The 25,244-nt window shown below is 45.6% G+C and overlaps 1 protein-coding gene across 2 annotated transcripts; it reads left to right on the plus strand.

Annotated features, from left to right (window-relative positions):
- The first annotated feature begins 307 nt into the window (after window positions 1-307).
- Window positions 308-25,217, plus strand: hexa (hexosaminidase A (alpha polypeptide)). Of its 2 annotated transcripts, XM_056281857.1 has the most exons (14): window positions 308-615; window positions 1,010-1,114; window positions 1,255-1,320; window positions 8,572-8,618; window positions 8,781-8,891; window positions 8,987-9,088; window positions 14,258-14,390; window positions 17,363-17,543; window positions 17,644-17,730; window positions 17,903-17,975; window positions 23,337-23,517; window positions 24,108-24,198; window positions 24,440-24,547; window positions 24,691-25,217. In XM_056281857.1, exons 1-14 carry the CDS (start codon window positions 372-374, stop codon window positions 24,752-24,754), a joined length of 1,593 nt encoding a protein of 530 aa, XP_056137832.1. In that variant the 5' UTR covers window positions 308-371; the 3' UTR covers window positions 24,755-25,217. The 2 variants fall into 2 exon arrangements, with proteins under 2 accessions (XP_056137832.1, XP_056137833.1); XM_056281858.1 differs by lacking the exons at window positions 308-615; window positions 8,572-8,618 and having other exon boundaries at window positions 1,015-1,114.
- The last annotated feature ends 27 nt before the right edge of the window (window positions 25,218-25,244 follow it).

Below are 25,244 nucleotides of genomic sequence, written 5' to 3' on the forward strand. Positions count from 1 at the left end.
ACATCTTGATCATTACTGATTCACTAGTAATTAAGTTTTTTTTACTTAGAATATGTTCCCCATACTAAAGTGACATCTTGATCATTACTAATTCACTAGTAATTAAGTTTTGTTACTTAGAATATGTTCCCCCTACTAAAGTGACATCTTGATCATTACTGATTCACTAGTAATTAAGTTTTTTTACTTAGAATATGTTCCCCATACTAAAGTGTTACCAAACTTTCCCCTGACGATTCACCAAAATAACCACACCTCGAGCCTTATTTAGTCACATGACTTAGTGTTGCGCAACACCCTGTCGGGACAGCGGACGCGTCGGCTTGTTTGTGCACGGAACGACAAAGAAAGGGACCGGCGAAAGCGTGGTCATGTCGGCTCCCCGTGTAAAACGCCCCTCCGGGGCTGCGTTTTGTCGTCTGCTTCTAGTTCTGTATCAGGTAGGCCGACACACGGCCGAGGGAGTGTGGCCTTTACCGCAAACTCGGACCACTTCCGCAGAGCGGTATCCACTGAAAGCGTCGGGGTTCAACTTTCACTATGCAAGGCAATGCTCTGTGCTGGACGCGGCGTTCGGACGGTATTTCTCCACCATCTTCCCGGATTACGCCTCAGGTGGGTGGGGCGTCATCAGGTTTATTTGCACGAATTTTAAGAAGCTGCGAGGGTCCGACACGTAGGTGCGCTGCGTTATAGACCCCATCCGTCCTGTTTGTTTTGGGCTGGTGTGTGTACAATGTAAAGGGAAGCGCGGCCTGCACGTTTTGGGTTTGTCATTTTGGCCATTTAAGTGGGTCGACGGGGTTTGTAAAGACAGCGGTCAATTATCAGCCGAAGTATGCTATAAACATCCCAAGTCACGAGGGTGGTTACAAATGTTTTTGAATGAAGAAGGGTTAAGTAGTGATGGTGCATTTAAATACATGCATTGTCCATGTGCTGAGATTAGACTTTTGCACACCAGTTTATCGTCACAGCATTTTGATTTTTTTTCTTCTTTGACCAATAGATAATGCCGTTCTCCCTGTGAACAAGGAGGAGTCCTTTTCTTTGGTTGTGAAATTGGACCAAGAAGACTGCGAGAGCTACCCGAACGCAGACTCCTCCGAAAGATGTAAGTGTTCACAGCCTAAGCCTTTCTGATCAGAGGAGGTATTGCACCACAGCATGCCTTTTGAAGTCCTCTCAACAACCCCCAGTCCCCGCTACTGTGTCCCACGGCCTTGTCTAATGTGCTCCTGTTCCATGTTCTAGACAAGCTGAGTGTGTCTGCAAGGCAAGCAGCTCTGGATGCGGAGACGGTGTGGGGTGCACTACGAGGTACTGATACAGTGCCTTGCAAAAATATTCAACCCCCTTGACAGTCATCGCCAATTTCTGGATTATAAAATACTCACATATCTGTTCCTACTACTACTACTACTACTACTTTTGGCTGCTCCCGTTAGGGGGCGCCACAGCAGATCATCAGTTTCCATTTCTTCCTGTCTTCTGCGTCTTCCTCTGTCCCACCAGCCACCTGCATGTCTTCCCTCACCACATCCATAAACCTCCTCTTTGGCCTTCCTCTTTTCCTCTTTCCTGGCAGCTCCATATTCAGTATCCTTCTCCCAATACACCCAGCATCTCTCCTCCACACATGTCCAAGCCATCTCAATCTTGCCTCTCTTGCTTTGTCTCCAAACCGCCCAACCTGAGCGGTCCCTCTAATATAATCGCTCCTAATCCTGTCCTCCTTCGTTACTCCCAGTGAAAAACTTAGCATCTTCAACTCTGCCACATCCAGCTCCGACTCCTGTCTTTTCATCAGTGCCACTGTCTCCAAACCATATAACATAGCTGGTCTCACACATCTGTTCCTGAACAATATTATTCTTGTGAACCCATAAGCTCTAACAGCATGTTCCTAAAGCTAAAATAACATGTTTTGCTGACTTTCTGTAAATAGATTAAAAACTAAAATATAGTGCTTGCGTAAGTATTCAACCCCTACATATCAGTACTTTGTAGAGTATCCTTTTACTGCAATAACAGCCATGATTCTCTTGAGGTAAGTATGTACAAGCTTTGCACATTCTCTTGGGAGTGATTTTTGCCCATTCTTCTTGGCAGCATTTGTACAGGTCTTGCAGGTTGGTGGGATGGCGCCTCTGGACTGCGATTTTCCATCTGTGCCATAAATTTTCAATGGGCTTGAGGTCCGTACTTCGACTTGGTCATTCCAAAACATTCACCTTTTTGTTGCTGAGCCATGCCATTGTTGCTTTGGCCTTGTGCTTAGGATCATTGTCTTGCTGGAAGGTGAACATTCTCCCACGTTTTAGTTTTGTGGCAGACTGCAACAGGTTTTCTTCCAATATTTCCCTGTATTTCGCTCCATGCACTCTTCCCTCAATTTGAACAAGGTTCTCAGTGCCTGCAGACGAAAAGCAAACCCCATAGCATTACGCTGCCGCCACCACGCTTCACTGTAGGGTGTTTTATAAGGCATGAGCAGTGTTAGGTTTGTACCGCAAATAACGCTGAGTTTTGGCCAAAAAGCTCAGCTTTCGTCTCATCTGACCACAAAACCGTTACCCCCATCTGGGACTGTCACGATCATGACATTTTAGTTGACGATTAATTGTCATACAAGTAATCGCGACTAACAATTTCCCCCACCCCCCCCCCTTTTCCCTCCCCAATTGTACTTGGCCAAATACCCTATTTTCTGAGCCGCCTGTCTTTCCAAGTTCAGCGAATTGGGTGGGGTGGGGTGGCGGGTCCGTAGATGTTTATTTATTTTTTATTTACGGTATTAGCGCTGTTGACCGCCACCTTTTTGCTGCCATTCCGACAAATCGCCTCCTCCCAAGTTATGAGGCTCTCCTTTTTCATCCGGCTTAAAACCAAAATGTGCCCAGTGGTGTTCGGCTTTGCAACTGCGTCCATGACGTTAATGTCAACACGTGCTCGTCGAATATGATACAATGTTACAACGTGAGCGTCTCGAGATGAAACAAAAGTCGGCGCTAATTCGCCACTCGCGTGCCAGGGACGCGACAAGGCGACGCCATCAAAAGCGCCGGTCAAACAAACGGCGCGAAGACGACGTAGAAACACTCTAATATTAAACAAACAAAAAGACAGAATCCTGGGTTGTCGATGGTATAATGGCGGAAACACTGTACCTCGCTTAGGGTGCGTCCGTCAGCCCACTTGTAGGCCGCTCACAAGCCCCTCCACTCAAGTCCACCAGCCTGGGAACCGTCTCCCGCCCGCCAGCTGCCTCCTGGCCGCCGACCCAAGGCCAGCGAGCAGCGCCGCCGAGGAAGCGATCAAGAGGGGCCCTCGCGAACTCGGAGGGCCCTCTGTTCCAGTTAGCCGAGTTAGCCGTTACACGCGTCGTGTGAAAACCACACGAAAAATAGGCGAGAAACCGAGCCGGAACATAAAATCGACTTAAAACAACTAGGAACGGTATTTTAAAATAGCCGGCATCACGTTTTGTACAAAAAAGACAGTTTTAGGCGGACTCATTTTACAATCCAGGGCCTCCCTTCTTCCCTTCCTCAGAGTGTCGGGATTTGGCGGCGCGGTGCATTAGCAAATTCTGATTGGCTCTCTACGAAATTCAAATAAAAAAACATTAAATGATTGGTTCTTCCAGACCGGTCGCCTCCTCTTTACGCGTGTATGGACACTCTTCTGCAAGTCACGTATACGTGTCTATATACACGTATTTCGGTCTCGCAAAAACGTGTCCTCTGACATGTACGTATTGTGACGTAGTGTAGCAGGTTCTTCAGATTTCACCTCAACGGGGTAAATGTAGTTACTGGAGAGAGGAAAAAATACAGGCCATACAGGAGAAAAAATACATATATAGTGTGCATTAATCCTATTTTACAGGTCCTTACATACAAATGAATGGAAACGATTCTAACGATTATGCTGAGTGATCACGGTCGGGTTTATGTAATAACGGTGACAGCCCTACCTACCCACGTCCTAACTGGGTCTCTCTCATGCTTGGTAGCAAACTCCAAGTGTGCTTTTATATGCATAGTTTTGAGCAACAGCTTCTTTCTTGCCACCCTCCCATACAGGCCAGATTTATGGAGAGCTCGTGATATGGTTGACTCATGCACATTTACTCCAGTTTCTGCCACTGACCTCTGGAGCTGCTTCAGAGTGATTGCAGGATCATCCTCAACAGCCCACGTCTTGCTCATACACTTAGCTTTGAGGGACGGCCTGACCTACAAAGCATATGGGTGGTGTGATACAGCTTCCACTTTCTGACAATGGATCCAACAGTGTTGTGTGGGACATCCAAGCACTTGGATATTGTTTTGTATCCCTTTGCCACCTTCTGCATTTTAATCACTTTGTCTCTTACTTCAGTATCACGCTCCTTTGTCTTCATTTTCTGATGGAGTTCACGCCCGGCTAATGAACTTTACACAGAGTACTTTTATACCCATAAACGAGACCATTACTTTAATATATTACAGGTGCACACTAATTATGTCCAATTGTGTTTACCCAGGTTTGTTTTAGGAATAGTTTGTCATTTGTGTAAACTTGGAGCTTTCAGAGCACAGGGGGTTGAATACTTAAGCAAGCACTATATTTTAGTTTTCAATTTATTTATAAAAAGTCAGCAAAACATAACTTTTTTTTTTCGGGGTTTTTTTCTCCCCAATTACCCCACTCTTCCGAGCCGTCCCGGTTGCTGCTCCACCCCCTCTGCCGATCCAGGGAGGGCTGCAGACTGCCATATGCCTCCTCTGATACATGTGGAGTCGCCAGCTGCTTCTTTTCACCTGACAGTGAGGCGTTCCGCCAGGGGGACATAGTGTGTGGGAGGATCACGCTATTCCTCCCAGTTCTCCCTTCCCCCGAACAGGCACCCCAACCGACCAGAGGAGGCGCTAGTGCAGCGACCAAGATACATACCCACATCCGGCTTCCCACCTGCAGACACGGCCAATTGTGTCTGTAGGGACACCCGACCAAGCCAGAGGTAACATGCGGATTCGAACTGGCGAGCCCCATGATGGTAGGCAATGGATTAGACCACTACACTACCCGGACGCTCGAAACATAATTTATTTTGGCTTTGGGAACATGCTGTTAGAGCTTATGGGTTCACAAAAATAATATTGTTCTGGAACAAATGTGTGAGTCTACTACTACTACTACTACTACTTTCGGCCACTCCCATTAGGGGTCGCCATAGCAGATCATTCGTTTCCATTTCTTCCTGTCTTCTGCATCTTCCTCTGTCACACCAGCCATCTGCATGTCTTCCCTCACCACATCCACAAACCTCCTCTTTGGCCTTTCCTCTTTTCCTCTTCCCTGGCAGCTCCATATTCAGCATCCTTCTCCCAATATACCCAGCATCTCTCCTCCACACTTGTCCAAGCCATCTCAATCTTGCCTCTCTTGCTTTGTCTCCAAACCGTCCAACCTAAGCGGTCCCTCTAATATAATCATTCCTAATCCTGTCCTTCTTCGTCACTCCCAATGAAAATCTTAGCATCTTCAACTCTGCCACCTGTCTTTTCATCAGTGCCACTGTCTCTAAACCATATAACATAGCTGGTCTCACAACCATCTTGTAAACCTTCCCTTTAACTCTCGCTGGTACCCTTCTTTCACAAATCACTTCTGACACCCTTCTCCACCCACTCCACCCTGCCTGCACTCTCTTCTTCACCTCTCTCCCGCACTCCCCGTTATTTTGGACAGTTGACCCCAAGTATTTAAACTCATATGCCTTCGTCACCTCCACTCCTTGCATCCTGACCATTCCACTGTCCTCCCTCTCATTCACGCATAGGTATTCCGTCTTGCTCCTACTGACTTTCATTCCTCTTCTCTCCAGTGCATACCTCCACCTCTCCAGGCTCTCCTCAACCTGCACCCTACTCTCGCTACAGATCACAATGTAATCTGCAAACATCATCGTCCATGGAGACTCCTGCCTGAGCTTCTCCGTCAACCTGTCCATCACCATTGCAAACAAGAAAGGGCTCAGAGCCGATCCTTGATGTAATCCCACCTCCACCTTGAACCCATCTGTCATTCCAACCGCACAGCTCACCATTGTCACACTTCCCCCATACATATCCTGCACCACTCCTACATACTTCTCTTCTCCTGACTTCCTCATACAATACCACACCTCCTCTCTCGGCACCCTGTCGTATGCTTTCTCTAAATCTACAAAGACACAATGTAACTCCTTCTGACCTTCTCTATACTTCTCCATCAACATTTTCAAAGCAAACATCGCATCTGTGGTGCTCTTTCGTGGCATGAAACCATACTACTGCTCGCTGACCATCACCTCTCCTCTTAACCTAGCTTCTATTACTCTTTCCCATACCTTCATGCTGTGGCTGATCAATTTTATACCTCTGTAATTGCTATAGTTCTGCACATCACCCTTGTTCTTGAAAATCTGTACCAGTATGCTTCTTCTCCACTCCTCAGGCATCCTCTCACTTTCCTACATTGTGTTAAACAATCTAGTTAAAAACCCCACTGCCATCTCTCCTAAACACCTCCATGCCTCCACAGGTATGTCATCAGGACCAACTGCCTTTCCACTCTTCATCCTCTTCCTAGCTGCCTTCACTTCCTCCTTGCTAATCCACTGAACTTCCTGATTCACTATTCCCACATAATCCAACCTTCTCTCTCTCATTTTCTTCATTCATCAGCCCCTCAAAGTATTCCTTCCACCTTCTCAGCACACTCTCTTTGCTTGTCAGCACATTTCCATCTCTATCCTTGATCGCCCTAACTTGCTGCACATCCTTTGCAGCTTGGTCCCTCTGTCTAGCCAATCGGTACAAGTCCTTTTCTCCTTCCTTAGTGTCTAACCTGTCATATAACTCACCATACGCCTTTTCCTTTACCTTTGCCACCTCTCTCTTTGCTTTATGGTGCGTCTCGTTGTACTCCTGTCTACTTTCTTCATCTCTCTGACTATCCCCCTTCTTCTTTGCCAACCTCTTCCTCTGTACAATTTGCTGTACTTCCTCATTCCACCACCAAGTCTCCTTGTCTTCCTTCCTCTGTCCTGATGACACACCACGTACCTTCCTAGCTGTCACCCTCACTATTCTGAAGTGGTGCCTGGCCATCCGGCAACTCTTTACTACCACCCAGTGCCTGTCTTAACTCCTGCCTGAACTCCACACAACAGTCTTCCTTCTTCAACTTCCACCATTTGATCTTCGGCCGTGTCTTCACTCGCTTCCTCTTCTTGGTCTCCAAAGTCATCCTACAGACCACCATCCGATGCTGCCTAGCTACATTCTCCCCTGTCACCACCTTGCAGTCTCCAATCCTTTTTAGATCACGCCTTCTATATAAAATAGAGTCCACCTGTGTACACTTTCCTCCACTCTTGTACGTCACCCTGTGTTCCTCCCTCTTCTTGAAATATGTATTCACCACAGCCATTTCCATCCTTTTCGCAAAATCCACCACCATCTGTCCTTCCACATTTCTCTCCTTGACACCATACCTACCCATCACCTCCTCATCACCTCTGTTACCTTCACCAACATGTCCATTGAAGTCCACTCCAATCACCACTCTCTCCTCCTTGGGTACCCTCTTCACCACTTCATTCAACTCACTCCAGAATTCTTCTTTCTCTTCCATCTCACACCCAACTTGCAGGGCATATGCGTTGATAACATTCAACAATACACCTTCGATTTCCAGCTTCATACTCATCACTCTGTCTGACACTCTCTTCACCTCCAGCACACTCTTGGCATACTCTTCCTTCAGAATTACCCCTACCCCATTTCTCCTCTTATTCACACCATGGTAGAAGAGTTTGAACCCACCTCCGATACTCCTGGCCTTACTCCCCTTCCACCTGGTCTCTTGCACACACAGTATGCCTACCTTTCTTCTTTCCATCATATCAGCCATCTCTCTCCCTTTACCAGTCATAGTGCCAACATTCAAAGTTCCAACTCTCACCTCCACACTCCTACCCTTCCTCCTCTCCCGCTGCCTCTGGACATGCCTTCCCCTGCTTCTTCTCCTTCGCCCAACAGTAGCATAGTTTCCACCGGCACCCTGCTGGTTAACAGTACCGGTGGCGGTCATTGGTAACCCGGGCCTCGACCGATCCGGTATGGAAATCTTATTTATGATCCGCATATTTGATTTGGCAAAGATTTTACGCCGGATGCCCTTCCTGATGCAACCCTCCCCATTTGTCCGGGCTTGGGATCGGCACTAAGAATGCACTGGCTTGTGCATCCTCAGTGGCTGGGTTGGGAACAGATGTGTGAGTATCTTTTATAATCCAGAAATCAGTGAAGACTGTCAAGGGGGTTGAATACAAGGCACTGTATTTGGATTAACATCCAACACACAGCAAAGATACACAATGCTCAAAAGCAAACGGCACAAAACAAATGTATGGCACCCTTAATGTGAATTCACCAGATGTTTTATTGTATATTTGATAACGTCATTTTGCTGTGCCCAAGTTAAAATGCATTGTGTTACCATATCAACCAGATGTCCCCTTTTGATTAAGCACAGGCTTAGAAACATTCAGTCAGCTGGTGTATCAAGATGACTTTGGCACAGTAAGTCATCCACCTTCTTATGTAATCAAACGCGTTTTCCAACTGAAAAAGCTGATTAAATCTTTGGTGTATAAATGTACGATGTAATTTGGTAACTTGAAATACAAACTGTATACTCTAAGGGGAGGGACAGTATATCACCTTGCTCTGTTTTCTCTCTAGTTTTTCATAAACAAGACAGAAATAGAGGACTTCCCTCGGTTCCAATTCAGAGGAATTTTACTTGACACCTCACGTCACTATTTACCTTTGCAGACTATTCTAAAGACGCTGGTAACAACCACATAACACACTCTTAACCTCAATCTGCTGCTGCTTCTGGTTCACTCATCATGACTGTTGTTAACCTGAATCCCGTTTCTTGTCAGGATGCGATGTCTTACAATAAATTCAACGTATTTCACTGGCATATTGTAGATGACCCCTCATTCCCATATCAGAGCCGCACCTTTCCAGAAATTAGCAAGAAGGTGAGACAAGGGTGTGAGCACAGCAAATCACCGAACACATGACATGCATCGAGGTTTATTTGCAGAATTGTGTGTTACCAGAGTACGTTGTGTATCATATAATCCTGTTTTAACACGATTTGCCACACATCAAAGAAAGTTGAATCAGTTCAGCTGGATACAACGTTTATTGACAGAAACATTTCATCACTCATCTAAGAGACCTCTTCAGTCTCAACTGACTGCTGGTATCCCCACCCTTATAAACAGTACAGTTGCATAACGACCAAAACAAACAATAAGTTTCAGAAGACTCTGTAGAAAAATAGAATGACAATTGAAGGTCAACAAGTCTGAATTAGCACATAACACCCTTAAAAACTAAATGTTAATTTACCAGAAGGCACTTAAGGATGCGAGATCAGTGTACTTCTCTGCACTAATATTGAGAAATGACTGTAATACTAAAGTTCTCTTCAAGGTACTTGATTCTGTTATTAACGGTCCCTCCACTTCTCTTTTTGAACCTGATGTTGAGGTGTCCAAAAAATTTCTCACTCATTTTGTAAACCAGGTGGAGAATATTAGGTCCCAAATCCAGCCAGGCTCTTGTGTTCGTTCAGTTCCCCATGTTAATTCTGCCTCTTTCACCCAGTTTCAGTCAATTACAATTTCAGTGCTGGAGAGTACAATCTCCAATATGAATTCCTCCTCCTGCATCCTAGACATTATTCCCACTAAGGTGCTCAAGGAGGTATTTTCTACTATCAGCCCTGTTATTCTGCAAATTCTTAGTATTTCTTTGGCCTCTGGTTCTTTTCCAGACAGTTTTAAGCATGCCATCATTCAACCATTGCTGAAGAAACCTAATTTAAATCCCCTGTCCCTAAGTAACTACAGGCCAATCTCCAAATTGTCTTTTCTATCTAAGGTTCTGGAGAGAGTAAGTTCTTCTCAGTTGATTTCTTTTATGAACACTAATACTGCTTTTGATAGTTTCCAGTCTGGTTTAGAGCACTTCATAGTACTTAGACAGCTCTAGTTAAGGTCACTAATGACCTACTGCTGAATGCAGACGGAGGTGACAGCTCGATTTTAGTTCTTTTAGACTTAAGTGCTGCCTTTGACACGGTTGATCACAACATCATCTTACATCGTTTAGAGACTTGGGTTGGCATCAAGTGCTCGGCTCTTGGCTTATTACGCTCTTACCTCACCAACAGACCTTTTTCTGTTGTTCTGGGTAACTCTACCTCCTCAGTGGCTCAGTTGAGTTGTGGTGTCCCTCAAGACTCAGTTCTTGGCCCCCTTCTCTTTTCTATATGCATGCTGCCCCTTGGCCAGGTCATTGAAAATCACAATGTGCTCTACCATTTTTATGCTGATGACACTCAGTTACACATGCCATTAAAACCCACAGATCCTAGCGCCCTAGCAAATCTCACAACTTGCCTTTCTAACATTAAATCCTGGATGTCCAATACATTTCTTAAATGTAATGATGATACGTCTGAGGTCATTCTGTTTGCTCTTGAAAATTCCATCAGCCTTTTTTTTTTTTTTTACTAATCTTGGTGGTGTGTCGGGTAGTCTTAAGTAGGCTGCCAGGAATCTTGAGGTAATATTCGATGCTAACCTCAGTTTTGATAATCAAATCAAACATGTTGTTCAATCATGCTTTTTCCAGCTCCAGCTTCTCTCCAAAATTAGGTCATTTTTATCAATTGCCGATCTGCAAAAAGTTGTACCTGGTTTTATCTATTCTTGACTTGACTATTGTAATGCACTTTATTCTGATATCAGCAATGGCTCCTTCCATTGTCTGCAGTTGGTACAAAATGCTGCTGCTCGGCTCATTACCGGGACAAGGAGGCATAATCATATCACTCCTGTGCTTGCCTTACACTGTCTCCCTGTTATATTTCGAACTGATTTTAAAATGTTACTGCTCACTCTTAAAGCTTTAAATGGTCTTGCTCGTTTATATATTTGTGATTTATTCACTTGGTCTAGCTCTCCTCAACCATTAAGGTCTGCAGATGGAGCCCTGCTAGTTATTTCCAAGTCTCCATTTGTTACAAAGGGTGATCGGGCTTTTGCTGTGAGAGCCTATGGAACTCTCTTCCTGTTGAGCTAAGACAAACTAGGTCTCTATCTTCTTTTAAATCTCGTCTTAAAACTTTTCTTTTTATGAAGGCTTTTACAAATGTTTGATGCTTGTTTTTATTGATACTGTTTTATTTTTACTCTGATCTTACTATTTTTGCCTTGTCTGGTTTTATCTTTTTTTTGTGAAGCACTTTATAAAATTGTTTTAGAAAAGTGCTATATAAATAAAAGTATTTTATTATTATCATTATTATTATTTTTATCATATGCAAGTATGAACGTGACCATTAACTACAAACCCCAATTCCAATGAAGTTGGGACGTTGTGTAAAACATAAATAAAAACAGAATACAATGATTTGCAAATCCTTTTCGACCTATACTCAATTGAATACACTACAAAGACAAGATATTTAATGTTCAAACTGATAAACTTTATTGTTTTTTTTGCAAATATTCACCCATTTTGAATTTGATGCCTGCAGCACGTTCCAAAAAAGCTGGGACTGGGGCATGTTTACCACTGTGTTACATCACCTTTCCTTTTAACAACACTCAATAAGCGTTTGAGAACTGAGGACACTAATTGTTGAAGCTTTGTAGGTGGAATTCTTTCCCATTCTTGCTTGATGTACGACTTCAGTTGCTCAACAGTCCGGGGTCTCCGTTGTCGTATTTTGCACTTCATAATGCGCCACACATTTTCAATGGGAGACAGGTCTGGACTGCAGGCAGGCCAGTCCAGTACCCGCACTCTTTTACTACGAAGCCTCGCTGTTGTGACACGTGCAGAATGTGGCTTGGCATTGTCTTGCTGAAATAAGCAGCGACGTCCCTGAAAAAGACGTTGCTTAGATGGCAGCATATGTTGCTCCAAAACCTGTATGTACCTTCCAGCATTAATGGTGCCTTCACAGATGTGCAAGTTACCCATGATGCCATGGGCACTAACACCCCCCCATACCATCACAGACGCTGGCTTTTGAACTTTGCGCTGATAACAATCTGGATGGTCCTTTTCCTCTTTAGCCCGGAGGACACGACGTCCATGATTTCCAAAAACAAATTGAAATGTGGACTCGTCAGACCACAGCGCACTTTTCCACTTTGCGTCAGTCCATCTCAGATGAGCTCAGGCCCAGAGAAGCCGGCGGCGTTTCTGGGTGGTGTTGATATATGGCTTTCGCTTTACACGGTAGAGTTTTAACTTGCACTTGTAGATGTAGCGACGAACTGTGTTAACTGACAATGGTTTTCCCAAGTGTTCCTGAGCCCACGTGGTAATATCCTTTACACAATGATGTCAGTTTTTAATGCAGTGCCGTCTGAGGGATCAAGGTCACAGGCATTCAATGTTGGTTTTCGGCCTTGCTGCTTACGTGCAGAGATTTCTCCGGATTCTCTGAATCTTTTGATGATGTTATGGACTGGAGATGATGAAATCCCTAAATTCCTTGCAATTGTACGTTGAGAAATGTTGTTCTTAAACTGTTGGACTATTTGCTCACGCAGTTGTTCACAAAGTGGTGAACCTCGCCCCATCCTTGCTTGTGAACGACTGAGCCTTTCGGGGATGCTCCTTTTATACCCAATCACGACACTCCCCTGTTTCCAATTAACCTGTTCACCTGTGGAATGTTCCAGACAGGTGTTTTTTGACTTTCCCAGTCTTTTGTTGACCCTGTCCCAGCTTCTTTGGAACGTGTTGCAGGCATCAAATTCAAAATGAGTGAATATTTGCAAAAAAACAATAAAGTTGATCAGTTTGAGCATTAACTATCTTGTCTTTGTAGTGTATTCAATTGAATATAGGTCGAAAAGGATTTGCAAATCATTGTATTCTGTTTTCGTTCATGTTTTACACAACGTCCCAACTTCATTGGAATTGGGGTTTGTAGTTACAATGGCCATGTGTACTATTCACAGAGGATTGGGAAATAGTTGCAATCACAGCATTGTAAGATGGTGACAAATGTACTCTTAGCCCCCCCCCCCACCCCACCCAGTTCAGGGATGGTCGTTCTCTCTTCACATAGATGGCCTCTTTGACTCCCCGTTCAAACCATTTTTCCTCCCTATCAAGGATGTGTACAACCTCATCCTTGAAAGAGTGGCCCCTGGCCTATAGATGGTTGTAGACTGTGGAGTCCTGGCCTGACGTGTTAGCTCTTCTGTGTTGTGCCATCCTCTTGGCCAGCGTCTGTTTAGTTTCCCCAGTGTACAAGTCACTGCAATCCTCCTGGTTCTTAACAGCGTACACTATATTACTCGGTTTGTGCCGGGGGACCCGATCCTTGGGTTGGACCAACTTCTGGCGCATTGTGTTTTAAATTTTGAAAGCAACTGAGACGCGGTGTTTGGAAAATAAGTGTCTCAACTGTTCCGACACTCCCGCCACATACAGAATCACCGCTGGTTTATGCTTAGGCAGCTGTTGTCCTTCTCCTCTCTTCGATTGGCTGGTTCACTGTTTGGGCATCTTCCTGGCTTTGACATATGCCCAAGAGGATAACCACACTTAACCAGGGCATGTTTAATGGCGGATTACTCCCCTTCCCTGTCCGCTAAGTCAGTGGGGAGCCCAAGAGTGTATCTGTCGCCATCTTGCAATGCTGTGATTTCAAACATTCCCAAATCCTCTGTGGATAGTACACATGGCCATTGGAACTGTAGTTAATGGTCACGCCCATATTTGCATATGAAACTGATCATTGGTTTCGGTCGTTATGCAGTTGTATTGTTTACAAGGGTGGGGATACCTGCAGTCAGTTTAGACTGAAGATGTCACTTAGATGAGTGATGACAACAGTATACAATGTTTATTGACAGTATCTGTCAATAAACATTGTATCCAGATGAACCGATTCATCTTTCTTTGATTTTCTTACCTGGATTATTGAGCATCCATAAAGACAATTTGACACACAACTGATGCTTTGTATATGATGCTATATGAAGTAGGAAGGTATTTGTAATCACTATTCATTTTTGACTGGACATATTTGAAATATTGTTTCATACTGTGTGAGAATGCTGGAAAACTGCCTCCACCCATAACAAAAGCTTTTGGCTCTGATTCAGGGGGCTTTTCACCCGATGACTCACATCTACACACAGTCAGATGTGAGGAGAGTGATTTCACACGCAAGGCTACGGGGAATTAGAGTCGTGCCTGAGTTTGATTCACCTGGCCACACACAATCATGGGGAAAAGGTAAAAGACAACATGAGCCCCGTGCAGACATGCTCAAATTTGTCGGGTGTCCTTACAGCTCATTGAAATAATGGCTTAATTCCACCCGAAAATTGATGACGTTAAAAGCTTTTTTGTCATGAATACTTGCATGCCTTTAGTATGTCTTAGAATAAAGCAAAAAGAGCTGTGAAAAGATTAATTATTTCTTATTCTACAAAGATATTGTAAAATGGCCTGGATGCATTTGTTGGTACCCCTAAGAAAAGATAATATAATTGGATTATAGTGATATTTCAAACTATTTAGTTTCTTTGGTTTGGCTGTTTGGTATCATTGTGTGCACCACACTGAACATGGACCAGAGAAAGCAAAGGAGGGCGTTGTCTGAGGAGATCAGAAAGAAAATAATAGATGAGCATGGTAAAGGCTACAAGACCATCTCCAAGCAGCTTAATGTTCCTGTGTCAACAGTTGCCAAATATTAAGAAGCTTAAGGTCCACAGTACTGTAGCCAACGTCCTTGGGCGTGGCCGCAAGAAGAAAACCAACCCCAGATTGAACAAATGGGTAGAGCGAATGGTAGAAGACGAACCAAGGATAACTGCCAGAGATACAAGCTGAAATCCAAGGTGAAGGTACGTCAGTTTCTGGTCGCACCATCTGCTGCTTTTTGGGCAAAAGTGGGCTCCATGGAAGAAAACCCAGGAGGACTCCTCTTTTGAAAGAAAAACATGAAAAAGCCAGACTAGACTTTGCTAAACTGCACATTGACAAGCCACAATCCTTCTGGGAGAATGTCCTTTGGACAGATGAGTGAAAATTGGAGCTTTTTGGCAAGTCCCATCAGCTCTATTTTCACAGATGGGGGAAAAAAATGAAGCTTTTGAAGAGAAGGACACCATACTTACAGTGAAACATGGAGGAGGCTCGGTTATGTTTTGGGGCTGCTTTGCTGTGCCCGGCACAGGGCGCCTTGAATCTGTGCAGGCACAATGAAATCTCAAGACTATCAAACCATTCTGGAGTGAAACGTACTGCCCAGTGTCAGAAAGCTGTCTCAGAAACAAGTCATGGGTCCTCCGACAGGATAAAGACCCAAAACACACAACTAAAAGCATCCACGAATGGATAAGAACAAAACATTGGGCTATTCTGAGGTGGCCTTCTATGGGTCCTGATCTGAATCCTATCAGACATCTATGGAAAGAGCTGAAACTTGCAGTCTGGAGAAAGCGCCCATCCAACCTGAGGCAGCTGGAAGAGTTTGCTCGGGGAGAGTGGGCCAGATACCTGTTAACAGGTGCGGAAGTCTCATTGAGGGCTACAGAAGATGTTTGATTTGACAGAAAATGTTTGATTTTGTTGCACAACTTCTTAAGGTTTTGCAGCAAAATATCAGGTCAACGGTCCCATCGTTTCTGCCCATGCTATTTTCATTTGTTTTATTATTTACAATATATGGAATAAAAAAAATCAAAAGCAAAGTCTGATTTCTATGAAATATGGAATAAACAATTGGCGGGTGCCAATTACTTTTGTCAGTTTCAAGTTATTTCAGAGAAAATTGTGCATTCTTCCTTTTTCTTTTTGTGGTGGGGTACCAACAAATGTGTGCAGGCTATTTTAGACCATCTGTGAAGAATAAGAAATAATTTATCTCTCTTCACAGCTTCTTTGCGCCCCCCCCCCCATTGTACTTATTACCCTACTCTTCCCGAGCCATCCTGGTCGCTGCTCCACCCCCTCTGCCGATCCGGGGAGGGCTGCAGACTACCACATGCCTCCTCCGATACATGTGGTGTCTCCAGCCGCTTCTTTTCGCCTGACATCCTCCTCATCACATTCTTCATCTTTCTTATAATTCCATTATAACTCTGTTATCCTCCTTCAATGTGTTATTCTGTACACACAACACCCATTGCACATCTGTCTAGTCCATCTTGGGAGAGAGATCCCTCCTCTGTTGCGCTCCCTGAGGTTTCTTCCTAGTTTTCCCGCCATTTTTATTTTATTTTAGGGAGTTGTTCCTTATCCCATGTGAGGGTCTAAGGACGGGATGTTGTGTTGCTGTCAAGCCCACTGAGGCAAATTTGTAATGTGTGATAATGGGCTATACAACTAAAATTGACTTGACAGTGAGGAGTTTCACCAGGGGAGAATCACGCTGTTCCCCCTCCCCCCCTGAATGGGCACCGCAACCGACCAGAGGAGGCGCTGGTGCAGCGACCAGGACAAATACCCACATCCGGCTTCCCACCCGCAGACACAGCCAATTGTGTCTGTAGGGACGCCTGACCAAGCTGGAGATAACACTGGGATTCGAACCGGCGAGCCCCATGTGGGTAGGCGACGGAACAGACCGCTGCGCCACCTGGATGCTCTACAGCTGCATTGCTTTATTCTGACATAGCAAAAGCATGCAAGTATACATGACAAAATAGCCTTTAATTTCATCACTTTCCAGGAGGAATGAAGCACTATTCGAATGAGCCGTAAGGACACCAACACGTTTGAGCGCGTCTGTATGTAATATTAGGATCATTTTTGTGACTTTAAATGAATGTTATCATTAGTCTGTGAATAGATGTAGCGTTATTCTTGTTTGCACACAACAGGTGTATGTGGAAACCGCATATTACCTTTGCCTAGAAGACATGTACTGAATCCTATAGACTATCTCAGTAAGGTGAACGAGGTCGCTTGCTGGTTATAACAGGCCGTGTAAATCAGTTGTCCTCAGTCATGTGCCGCGGAGGGTCATGCTAATGCAGGTTTTCTTTCCGACCCAGCACTACACCAGCTGATTTCGGTGATTGGCATCCCTTCAGTCAGACGGGAGAGTCGGTTACTGAAATCAGCTGACGTAGCGACGAGTAGCTGGGGAAACTTGCATACGCGTGATGACCGACGAGCACTGATGTGAGGTATCGGTGTCACTGCAGTGCCTGTCCTCATCCCATGTCTGTGTACATTGTCTGTCTCCACACTAGGGCAGTCTGACTTGTTGACGCCTTGCTACAGAGGCAGCACCCCATCAGGTACTTTTGGTCCTGTTAACCCAGCCTCGGCCTCCAGCTACCGGTTCATGGCACAACTTTTTAAGGAAGTGGCCTCGGTGTTCCCTGATCCCTATATTCATTTAGGAGGGGATGAGGTCGACTTCTCCTGCTGGTAGGCCAGGGTTTAATAGATCTTTAAAATTGGTACATCATGCCCTTTCAACCACTCAAACAAGGAACCCTCTTGGATTGCTGTGATTTGATTCCCGTAGGAAGTCGAACCCTGATGTCCGAGGATTCATGCGAAAGATGGGATTTGGAAGTGATTACACTAAACTGGAATCGTACTACATGGAGACGTAAGTAGTAGAAGGCAACACCCATGCGTTGCATAGGCCTCATAGGAAATGCAGATGGAACCGCAACAAATGGATAGGGCGGAGGCTGCAGGACTTTGTGGTCAAATTTAGTCACGGTGTTAAGACAGGACACATGCACTGATGCCATGAAGGACATTGTCTGTATTTTCAGCATTGTGAACATAACATCAGCTCTCAATAAGACATCCGTTGTGTGGCAAGATGTGTTTGACTACCATGAACATGTAAGTACACACGTACACAACGATCGTTCGTCATTATCTTGAAGCGCCAAACTTAATCTGATGAAATGAAACTGCTGAATAATGGGTATCCAAATGCAGCTTGTGAGTTGTAGGCCTTGATGCGTGCTCGAGGATCCAGGTAAGAAAATCAAAGAGGGTTGAATCGGTTCATCCGGATACAACGTTTCTTGACAGATACGTATCATCACTCCGCTAAGTGACGTCTTCAGTCTAAACCGATCTCTGAGTGGTGGGCCCCTACTTATGTTTCCTCTAGAATTCAATTCTGACCCAGAGTAAATGGAAAACTAGTAGTGGGAACGGTAAGAAAATGCAATGAGTTGTTGAAATTATAATGTAATTGAATTATTTATACAGACAAGTCTGAATGTTTAAAAATACGTTCGAAGACGCAATTCATGTCTTAAGCTACGTTTCTGTTGCCAAAGGTTTTGAGCTTTATAAAGCCATTGCTGACGACTTGGATTATTTTCTGCCATTTGTGAAGGATGTGGCAGCTTTTTACTTGATGGCGCTCCTGGTGGATTGGAAGACCGTGTTCCAGCGTAGTTCTGTCTGTGGTGGAGGTTCGGGGGGAGGGCTGCGGCCTGTGTGAGGTGCACAGGGTGACTCAGGCAGGGGCTCAGAGTGCTACTGGCCTCTCGCTTCTTGATCAACCGGGACCCACACACAACTGGGCTCGCTACTACACTGTGTGGCCCCTTGCCTTCGAGGGCCAGGGCAGAAGCTGTGTGCAGTCGATTGTTGCAGTGTGATGAATAGTAATAGCATTTTGTGCTCTTTGTCTCTAATATCAATTCAAAGGGGGGGAATAAGGGGGGATTGAAAGGAAGGCAATTTTGAGCGTCACTGCAGGGCACTGTTATGACTACTCATACCACTAGGTGTCACTGTATGTCCTAGAATAGAATGCAGCCATGGTCATGACGCTTTAGCCAGTGTAACATTTCTTTAGTGTCTGTGATGGTTAACACTTGCTTGTATTGGTTCATCCAATCCTCTTAAAATAGTGAATAGCCAGGGATGATTCTAGGATCAGACCTTTAGGGGGCTCAGCCTCCAATGAGAATGTCACATGCATTACAGTGCCTTGCAAAAATGCTCAACCCCCTGCTAAATCACATATTCCATTGGATTACAATTAATACATTCATATTTTTGTATATATGATATTTAATTCAGTTTGCGATAGTCAATAATCTATACTGTATAATCTCATCAGCAGAACAGTGGTTGGTAAATTCATTGAGACAGAAACCCACCCGGCATGCAGTACAGGTTGTGAAGCACTCAACGTAAAGGTAACTTATTGTAGGTTAAGGCAAAAAGATGAGTTTTAAGTTTGGATTTAAAGGACTCCGCACACTCTGATTGTCTGACGGCAGCAGGCAGGTTATTCCACAAGAACGGAGCCCGACAGGAAAAGGCCCTGCCAGCAGCTGACTTCTTTTTAACTTTGGGTACACACAGGAGCCCTGTATTTTGAGAGTGGAGAGCTTGAGATTAAATGTACGGTTTAAGGGGATCAGACAGGTAAGATGGGGCCAGCCCATTTAGGATTTTATAAGTCAGCAGAAGCACCTTGAAGTCTGAGCTAACATGGATGGGAAGCCAATGAAGGGAGGCAAGAATTGGTGTAACCTGGTCAAATTTCCTAGATTTAGGTAGGGTTCTAGCTGCAGCATTCTGAACCAGCTGAAGACTTGTAGTGCTAGCATGTGGCAGACCTGAGAACACAACATTACAGTGATCAAGTCTCAGTTTTACCCGAATTTAAAGGCAGAAAATTTAGTGACATCCAATTTAAATAAATAAATCCACAAAGACACAATGTAACTCCTTCTGGCCTTCTCTATACTTCTCCATCAACACTCTCAAAGCAAACATCACATCTGTGGGGCTCTTTCGGGGCATGAAACCATACTGCTGCTCGCTGATCCTCACTCCTCTTAACCTAGCTTCTATTACTCTTCATCAAATCTTCATGCTGCGGCTGATCAACTTTATGCCTCTGTAGCTGCTACAGTTCTGCACATCGCCCTTGTTCTTGAAAATGGGTACCAGTATGCTTCTTCTCCACTCCTCAGGCATCCTCTCACTTTCCAAGTTAAAACCCCCACTGCCGTCTCTCCTAAACACCTCCATGCCTTCACAGGTATGTCATCAGGACCAACTACCTTTCCACTCCTCATCCTCTTCATAGCTGCCCTCACTTCCTCCTTGCTAATCCACTGCACTTCCTGAGTCACTATCCCCACATAATCCAACCTTCTCTCTCTCTCTCTCTCTCTCTCTCTCTCTCTCTCTCTCTCTCTCTCTCTCTCTCTCTCTCTCTCTCTCTCATTGTCTTCATTCATCAGCCCCTCAAAGGACTCCTTCCACCTTCTCAGCACGCTCTCCTCGCTTGTCAGCACATTTCCATCTCTATCCTTGATCGCCCTAACTTGCTGCACATCCTTTGCAGCTCGGTCCCTCTGTCTAGCCAATCGGTACAAGTCCTTTTCTCCTTCCTTAGTGTCTAACCTCTCATACAGCTCACCGTACGCCTTTTCCTTTGCCACCTCTCTCTTCGCTTTATGCTGCGTCTCGTTGTACTCCAGTCTACTTTCTTCATCTCTCTGACTATCCCACTTGTTCTTTGCCAACCTCTTCCTCTGTATACTTTGCTGTACTTCCTCATTCCACCTCCAAGTCTCTTTGTTTTTCTTCCTCTGTCCTGATGACACACCAAGTACCTTCCTAGCTGTCTCCCTCACTATTTCTGCAGTGGTTGTCCAGCCATCCGGCATCTCTTCACTACCACCCAGTGCCTGTCTTAACTCCTGCCTGAACTCCACACAACAGTCTTCCTTCTTCAACTTCCACCATGTGATCCTTGGCTCTGGTTTCACTCTCCCTTTTCTTGGTCTCCAAAGTCCTCCTACAGACCACCATCCATTGCTAACTAGCTACATTCTCCCCGGTCACCACCTTACAGTCTCCAATCCCTTTCAGATTGCGCCTCCTACATAAGCATATATATATAGTCCACTTGTGTGCACTTTCCTCCACTCTTACACGTCACCCTGTGTTCCTCCCACTTCTTGAAATAAGTATTCACCACAGCCATTTCCATCCTTTTCACAAAATCCACCATACCTCCTCGTCACCTCTGTTCCCTTCATCAACATGCCCATTGAAGTCTGCTGCAATCACCACTCTCCCCTCCTTGGGTACCCTCTCCACCACTTCATCCAACTCACTCCAGAATTCTTCTTTCTCTTCCATCTCACACCCAACACGCAGTGCGAGATGAAAGAGAAAGAAGATGTGCTGATAACGTTCATCATCGCACCTTCGATTTCCAGTTTCATCTTCATCACTCTGGCCGACACTCTCTCCACCTCCAACACACTCTTGACATAGTCTTCCTTCAGAATTACCCCTCCCACATTTCCCCTCCCATCTACACCATGGTAGAAGAGTTTGAACTCACCTCCGATGCTCCTGGCCTTACTCCCCTCCCCTTGCACACACAGTATGCCTACCTTCCCTTTGGTAACCCGGGCCTCGACCGATCCGGTATGGAAATCTGAGTTATGATCCGTATATTTGATTTGGCAAAGCTTTTACACCATATGCCCTTCCAGATGCAATGCTCCCCATTTATCTGGACATGGGACCGGCACTAGGGGTGCACTGGCTTGTGCCTCCTCAGTGGCTGGGTTAACCGAACGCAAGACTGCCAGTTCAGCAGCACTTCGAGGCGGGGTGGAGCTGTAAAGTTTTACTGACAGTTTTACGATCCAGTGGCGTTATGAGATTTAGTCACGAGCTCTTTTTAATACTTTTCATTGGTTAAATATTTGCAAAACCCACAGGCCAATATAAAGGGTGACCAACAGCATTGCTTTATGGAAAAAAAAATGAGGTGTGAGGTTTCCGCCGGACAGCGACAATTTAAGCCCTCAGACAAGTTTGCAAAATCCAATGTTAGAGGGCTAAAAAAGATTTCAGAAAATAATAAAATGTAATAATAATAACAATAATAATAGTAATAATAATAATAACAATAATAACAATAATTGTTGGTGTTATTTTAGGGGTGCTGAGATGAAATTTAGGTGTGCTTGAGCGCCCCTAAACAGAGTCTAAAATCGCCAATAACTTGAGTCGTCAGGAATGTAGAAACTATTAACAGCAGAATGGAGCGAACAGAAAACAGGCCACAAACAGCTTTACACAAGAGCGGCGATAAAGACAAGACGAAAGTTAATTGAATGACTTTAAGTCCGTAGAGGTTTGCATAAGAGAGCTGCTTGCTTTCATTGTCTACAGTGATTGAAACCTCGGTCATTATTATTTAGTGAGGTGGCTATGCTAATGTGTTCCTATGACAGACATACTTTTTTCTTTTTTCTTCCTTTTTTTTTTCTCCCCATTTGTACCCGGCCAATTACCCCACTGTCCCGAGCCGTCCCGGTCGCTGCTCCACCCCCTCTGCTGATCCGGGGAGGGCTGCAGACTACCACATGCCTCCTCCCATACATGTGGAGTCGCCAGCCGCTTCTTTTCACCTGACAGTGAGGAGTTTCACCAGGGGGACGTAGCGCGTGGGAGGATCACGCTACCCCCCCCGCCCCCAAACAGGCGCCCTGACTGACCAGAGGAGGCGCTAGTGCAGCGACCAGGACACATACCCACATCCGGCTTCCGGATCCTGGTTCGAATCCCCGTGTTACCTCCGGCTTGGTCAGGCGTCCCTACAGACACAGTTGGCCATGTCTGCGGGTGGGAAGCCGGATGTGGGTGTGTGTCCTGGCCGCTGCACTAGCGCCTCCTCTGGTCCGTCGAGGCGCCTGTTCAGTGGGGGAGGAAGAACTGGGGGAAATAGCAGGATCCTCCCACATGCTACGTCCCCCTGGAGAAACTCCTCACTGTCAGGTGAAAAGAAGCGGCTGGTAACTCCACATGTCTTGCAGGAGGCAAGTGGTAGTCTGCAGCCCTCCCCGGATTGGCAGAGGGGGTGGAGCAGAGACTGGGAAGGCTCGGAAGAGTGGGGTAATTGGCCGGATACAAATGGGGAGAAAAAACTGAACCCCCCCCCCCAAAAAAAAGTACACCCTGGCACTAGGAGAACCAATTCAGATGCTTTGTGCTGTGGGGGGCAGGGGGGTATAAACTCCATGCAAGGTTGCAGTGATTAAAGCAAAGGCTTTGTCAACGCATTACTTCTTCTAAAATATCAAACCACTGAACTTGAGCAGATAAAGCCATGCAGCGATCCTGCAGGAACAATGACAGACAACGCAAGACCGAGCAGAGGGGCACCACGACATGTTGTCTGTTATCCCCGCTCAGATTCCCAAGGATACAGTGCTGCACATCTGGAAGGGCCTCCCTGCTGAATACAAGAAGGAGCTCGGCAGGATCACCGAAGCAGGCCACCGGGTCCTGCTGGCTGCACCTTGGTACATCAACCACATTGCCTACGGCCAGGACTGGCGCCACTCCTACACTGTGCAGCCGCAGAACTTCTCAGGTGTGTCACAGCCCAGAAAATATAACACACTGGTGCAATGACAGAACGTATTTACCTGTTGGCGGCAGTGGTGTCGAGGCCGTTGAGGAGGTAGGCACACTGCGACCTAGACGGGTAGCTCACTAAGGAGAAAGTGGGTACAGTCTCCTGTATATTTCAGTGGCTTTTTGGCTGGTAAGTGATTGTATTGTAAATTGACAGAAGAAGAGACAGCTATACTCCGTATACGTACGTATAGACTCTCCACTACACCACTGGTTGGTGGTGCTGCTCGCTGATGGGGGCATAGCCACAGAAATAATCTTGACAACCATGGACATAGGTTGCTATGTGGGGCAAGAATTTAGCCCCGTATGAATATATACTCTCCAAACAAGCAATATTATGCAAAGGCATGGTGCTTGACTTGAGTGTTAACTTGCAGTGCTGTGTTAAATGTGTAGATCAATATGGCCGCAATGCTAACTGTTCTTTTACGGTGTCAAAATGTACCGTGATCTGAGATCCGGCTGTCAAAGTACTGGTTTTGTCTTGTCTGTAGGAATTTGCAATGCGTTGGTAATCCGGGTGTGCTGACTTTCCGCTCGCAGGTACAGAAGAGCAGAAGAAGCTGGTGATCGGGGGTGAAGTCTGCATGTGGGGGGAGTATGTCGACGCCACCAACCTGTCTCCACGTCTTTGGTATGAGAGATTCAGAAACCCCGGGCTCGCAACAGCGGTCGGCACACTACACCGGTGGCCCGATGATGTGCGACGGAGGGCGGCTGGTGTAGCGTTTGGTTGGAATGGAAACCAGCGTTCACACAGCCCCCCCCCCCGCCCCCCGCCGTGGCACGTGATCGGGCACCTCTGGCACGCTGTAATTGCAGTAAGAATTGAATGTGTAAATGTGTACAACCCACCCCCCGGTTTGTGTGTTCAGGCCCAGGGCGAGCGCCGCGGCGGAGAGGCTTTGGAGCGACGAGCTGCAGACCTCCAGCGTGGAGCAGGCACGTCCTCGTTTGCAGAATTTCCGCTGCACGCTGCTGAGGTAGTTGGCTTTCCTGCATAAGATATTTGTGTAGACCCCGTTATTTCAACCCTTCCGGGGCTACGGGCCGCCTCCACTTTCAGAGAGTCGTATTTATATCACCGCTCACATATTCACATTTGGCCCTTCCCTCTGTTTTCAAGGCGCGGCATCCGGGCCGAGCCTCTTGTTGTCGGCCATTGCCGACACGAGTACCAGGGCGTCTGAAGACCTTTCCTGGAATAGCGCTACGAGCTTCTTCCAAGATTATTCAAGCTAATGAAAATCAACGTGGCCTTCTCAAACAAATCCTTCAGCCGGGTTTGACACTCGCCTCAGTCCTCAGGGGTCTTTCTGTTTTTCTGCGGGACAGTTTAACTGGTCTTTAAAAATCTCATCACTTGTCTTGAAAAGATCTGATCACACTGAAATATGTCTTCTCGGGGATACTAAGTGGGGAAAAAAAGACGTATTATTGCAATGGCTACTTTGTATGTAACATTAAATCCAATTTAGTAATGGCAACAGTTACTGTGATCGGTGTAAGAAATGCAGAATGTGCCGCTACGCTGCTAATAAGTAACCGCCAAAATGTGGCGATTTAGATTCACTTCTGTACTGTGGTTACTTGATATTATGTGGTTGTGTGATAACATGTCACATGTTCTGGTGTGTGAATAAACACTTTTTCACCCACCCCTCGATCACCTACTCATTC

The sequence above is a fragment of the Lampris incognitus genome, chromosome 6, assembly GCF_029633865.1.
Source record: "Lampris incognitus isolate fLamInc1 chromosome 6, fLamInc1.hap2, whole genome shotgun sequence".
Lineage (NCBI taxonomy): Eukaryota > Metazoa > Chordata > Actinopteri > Lampriformes > Lampridae > Lampris > Lampris incognitus.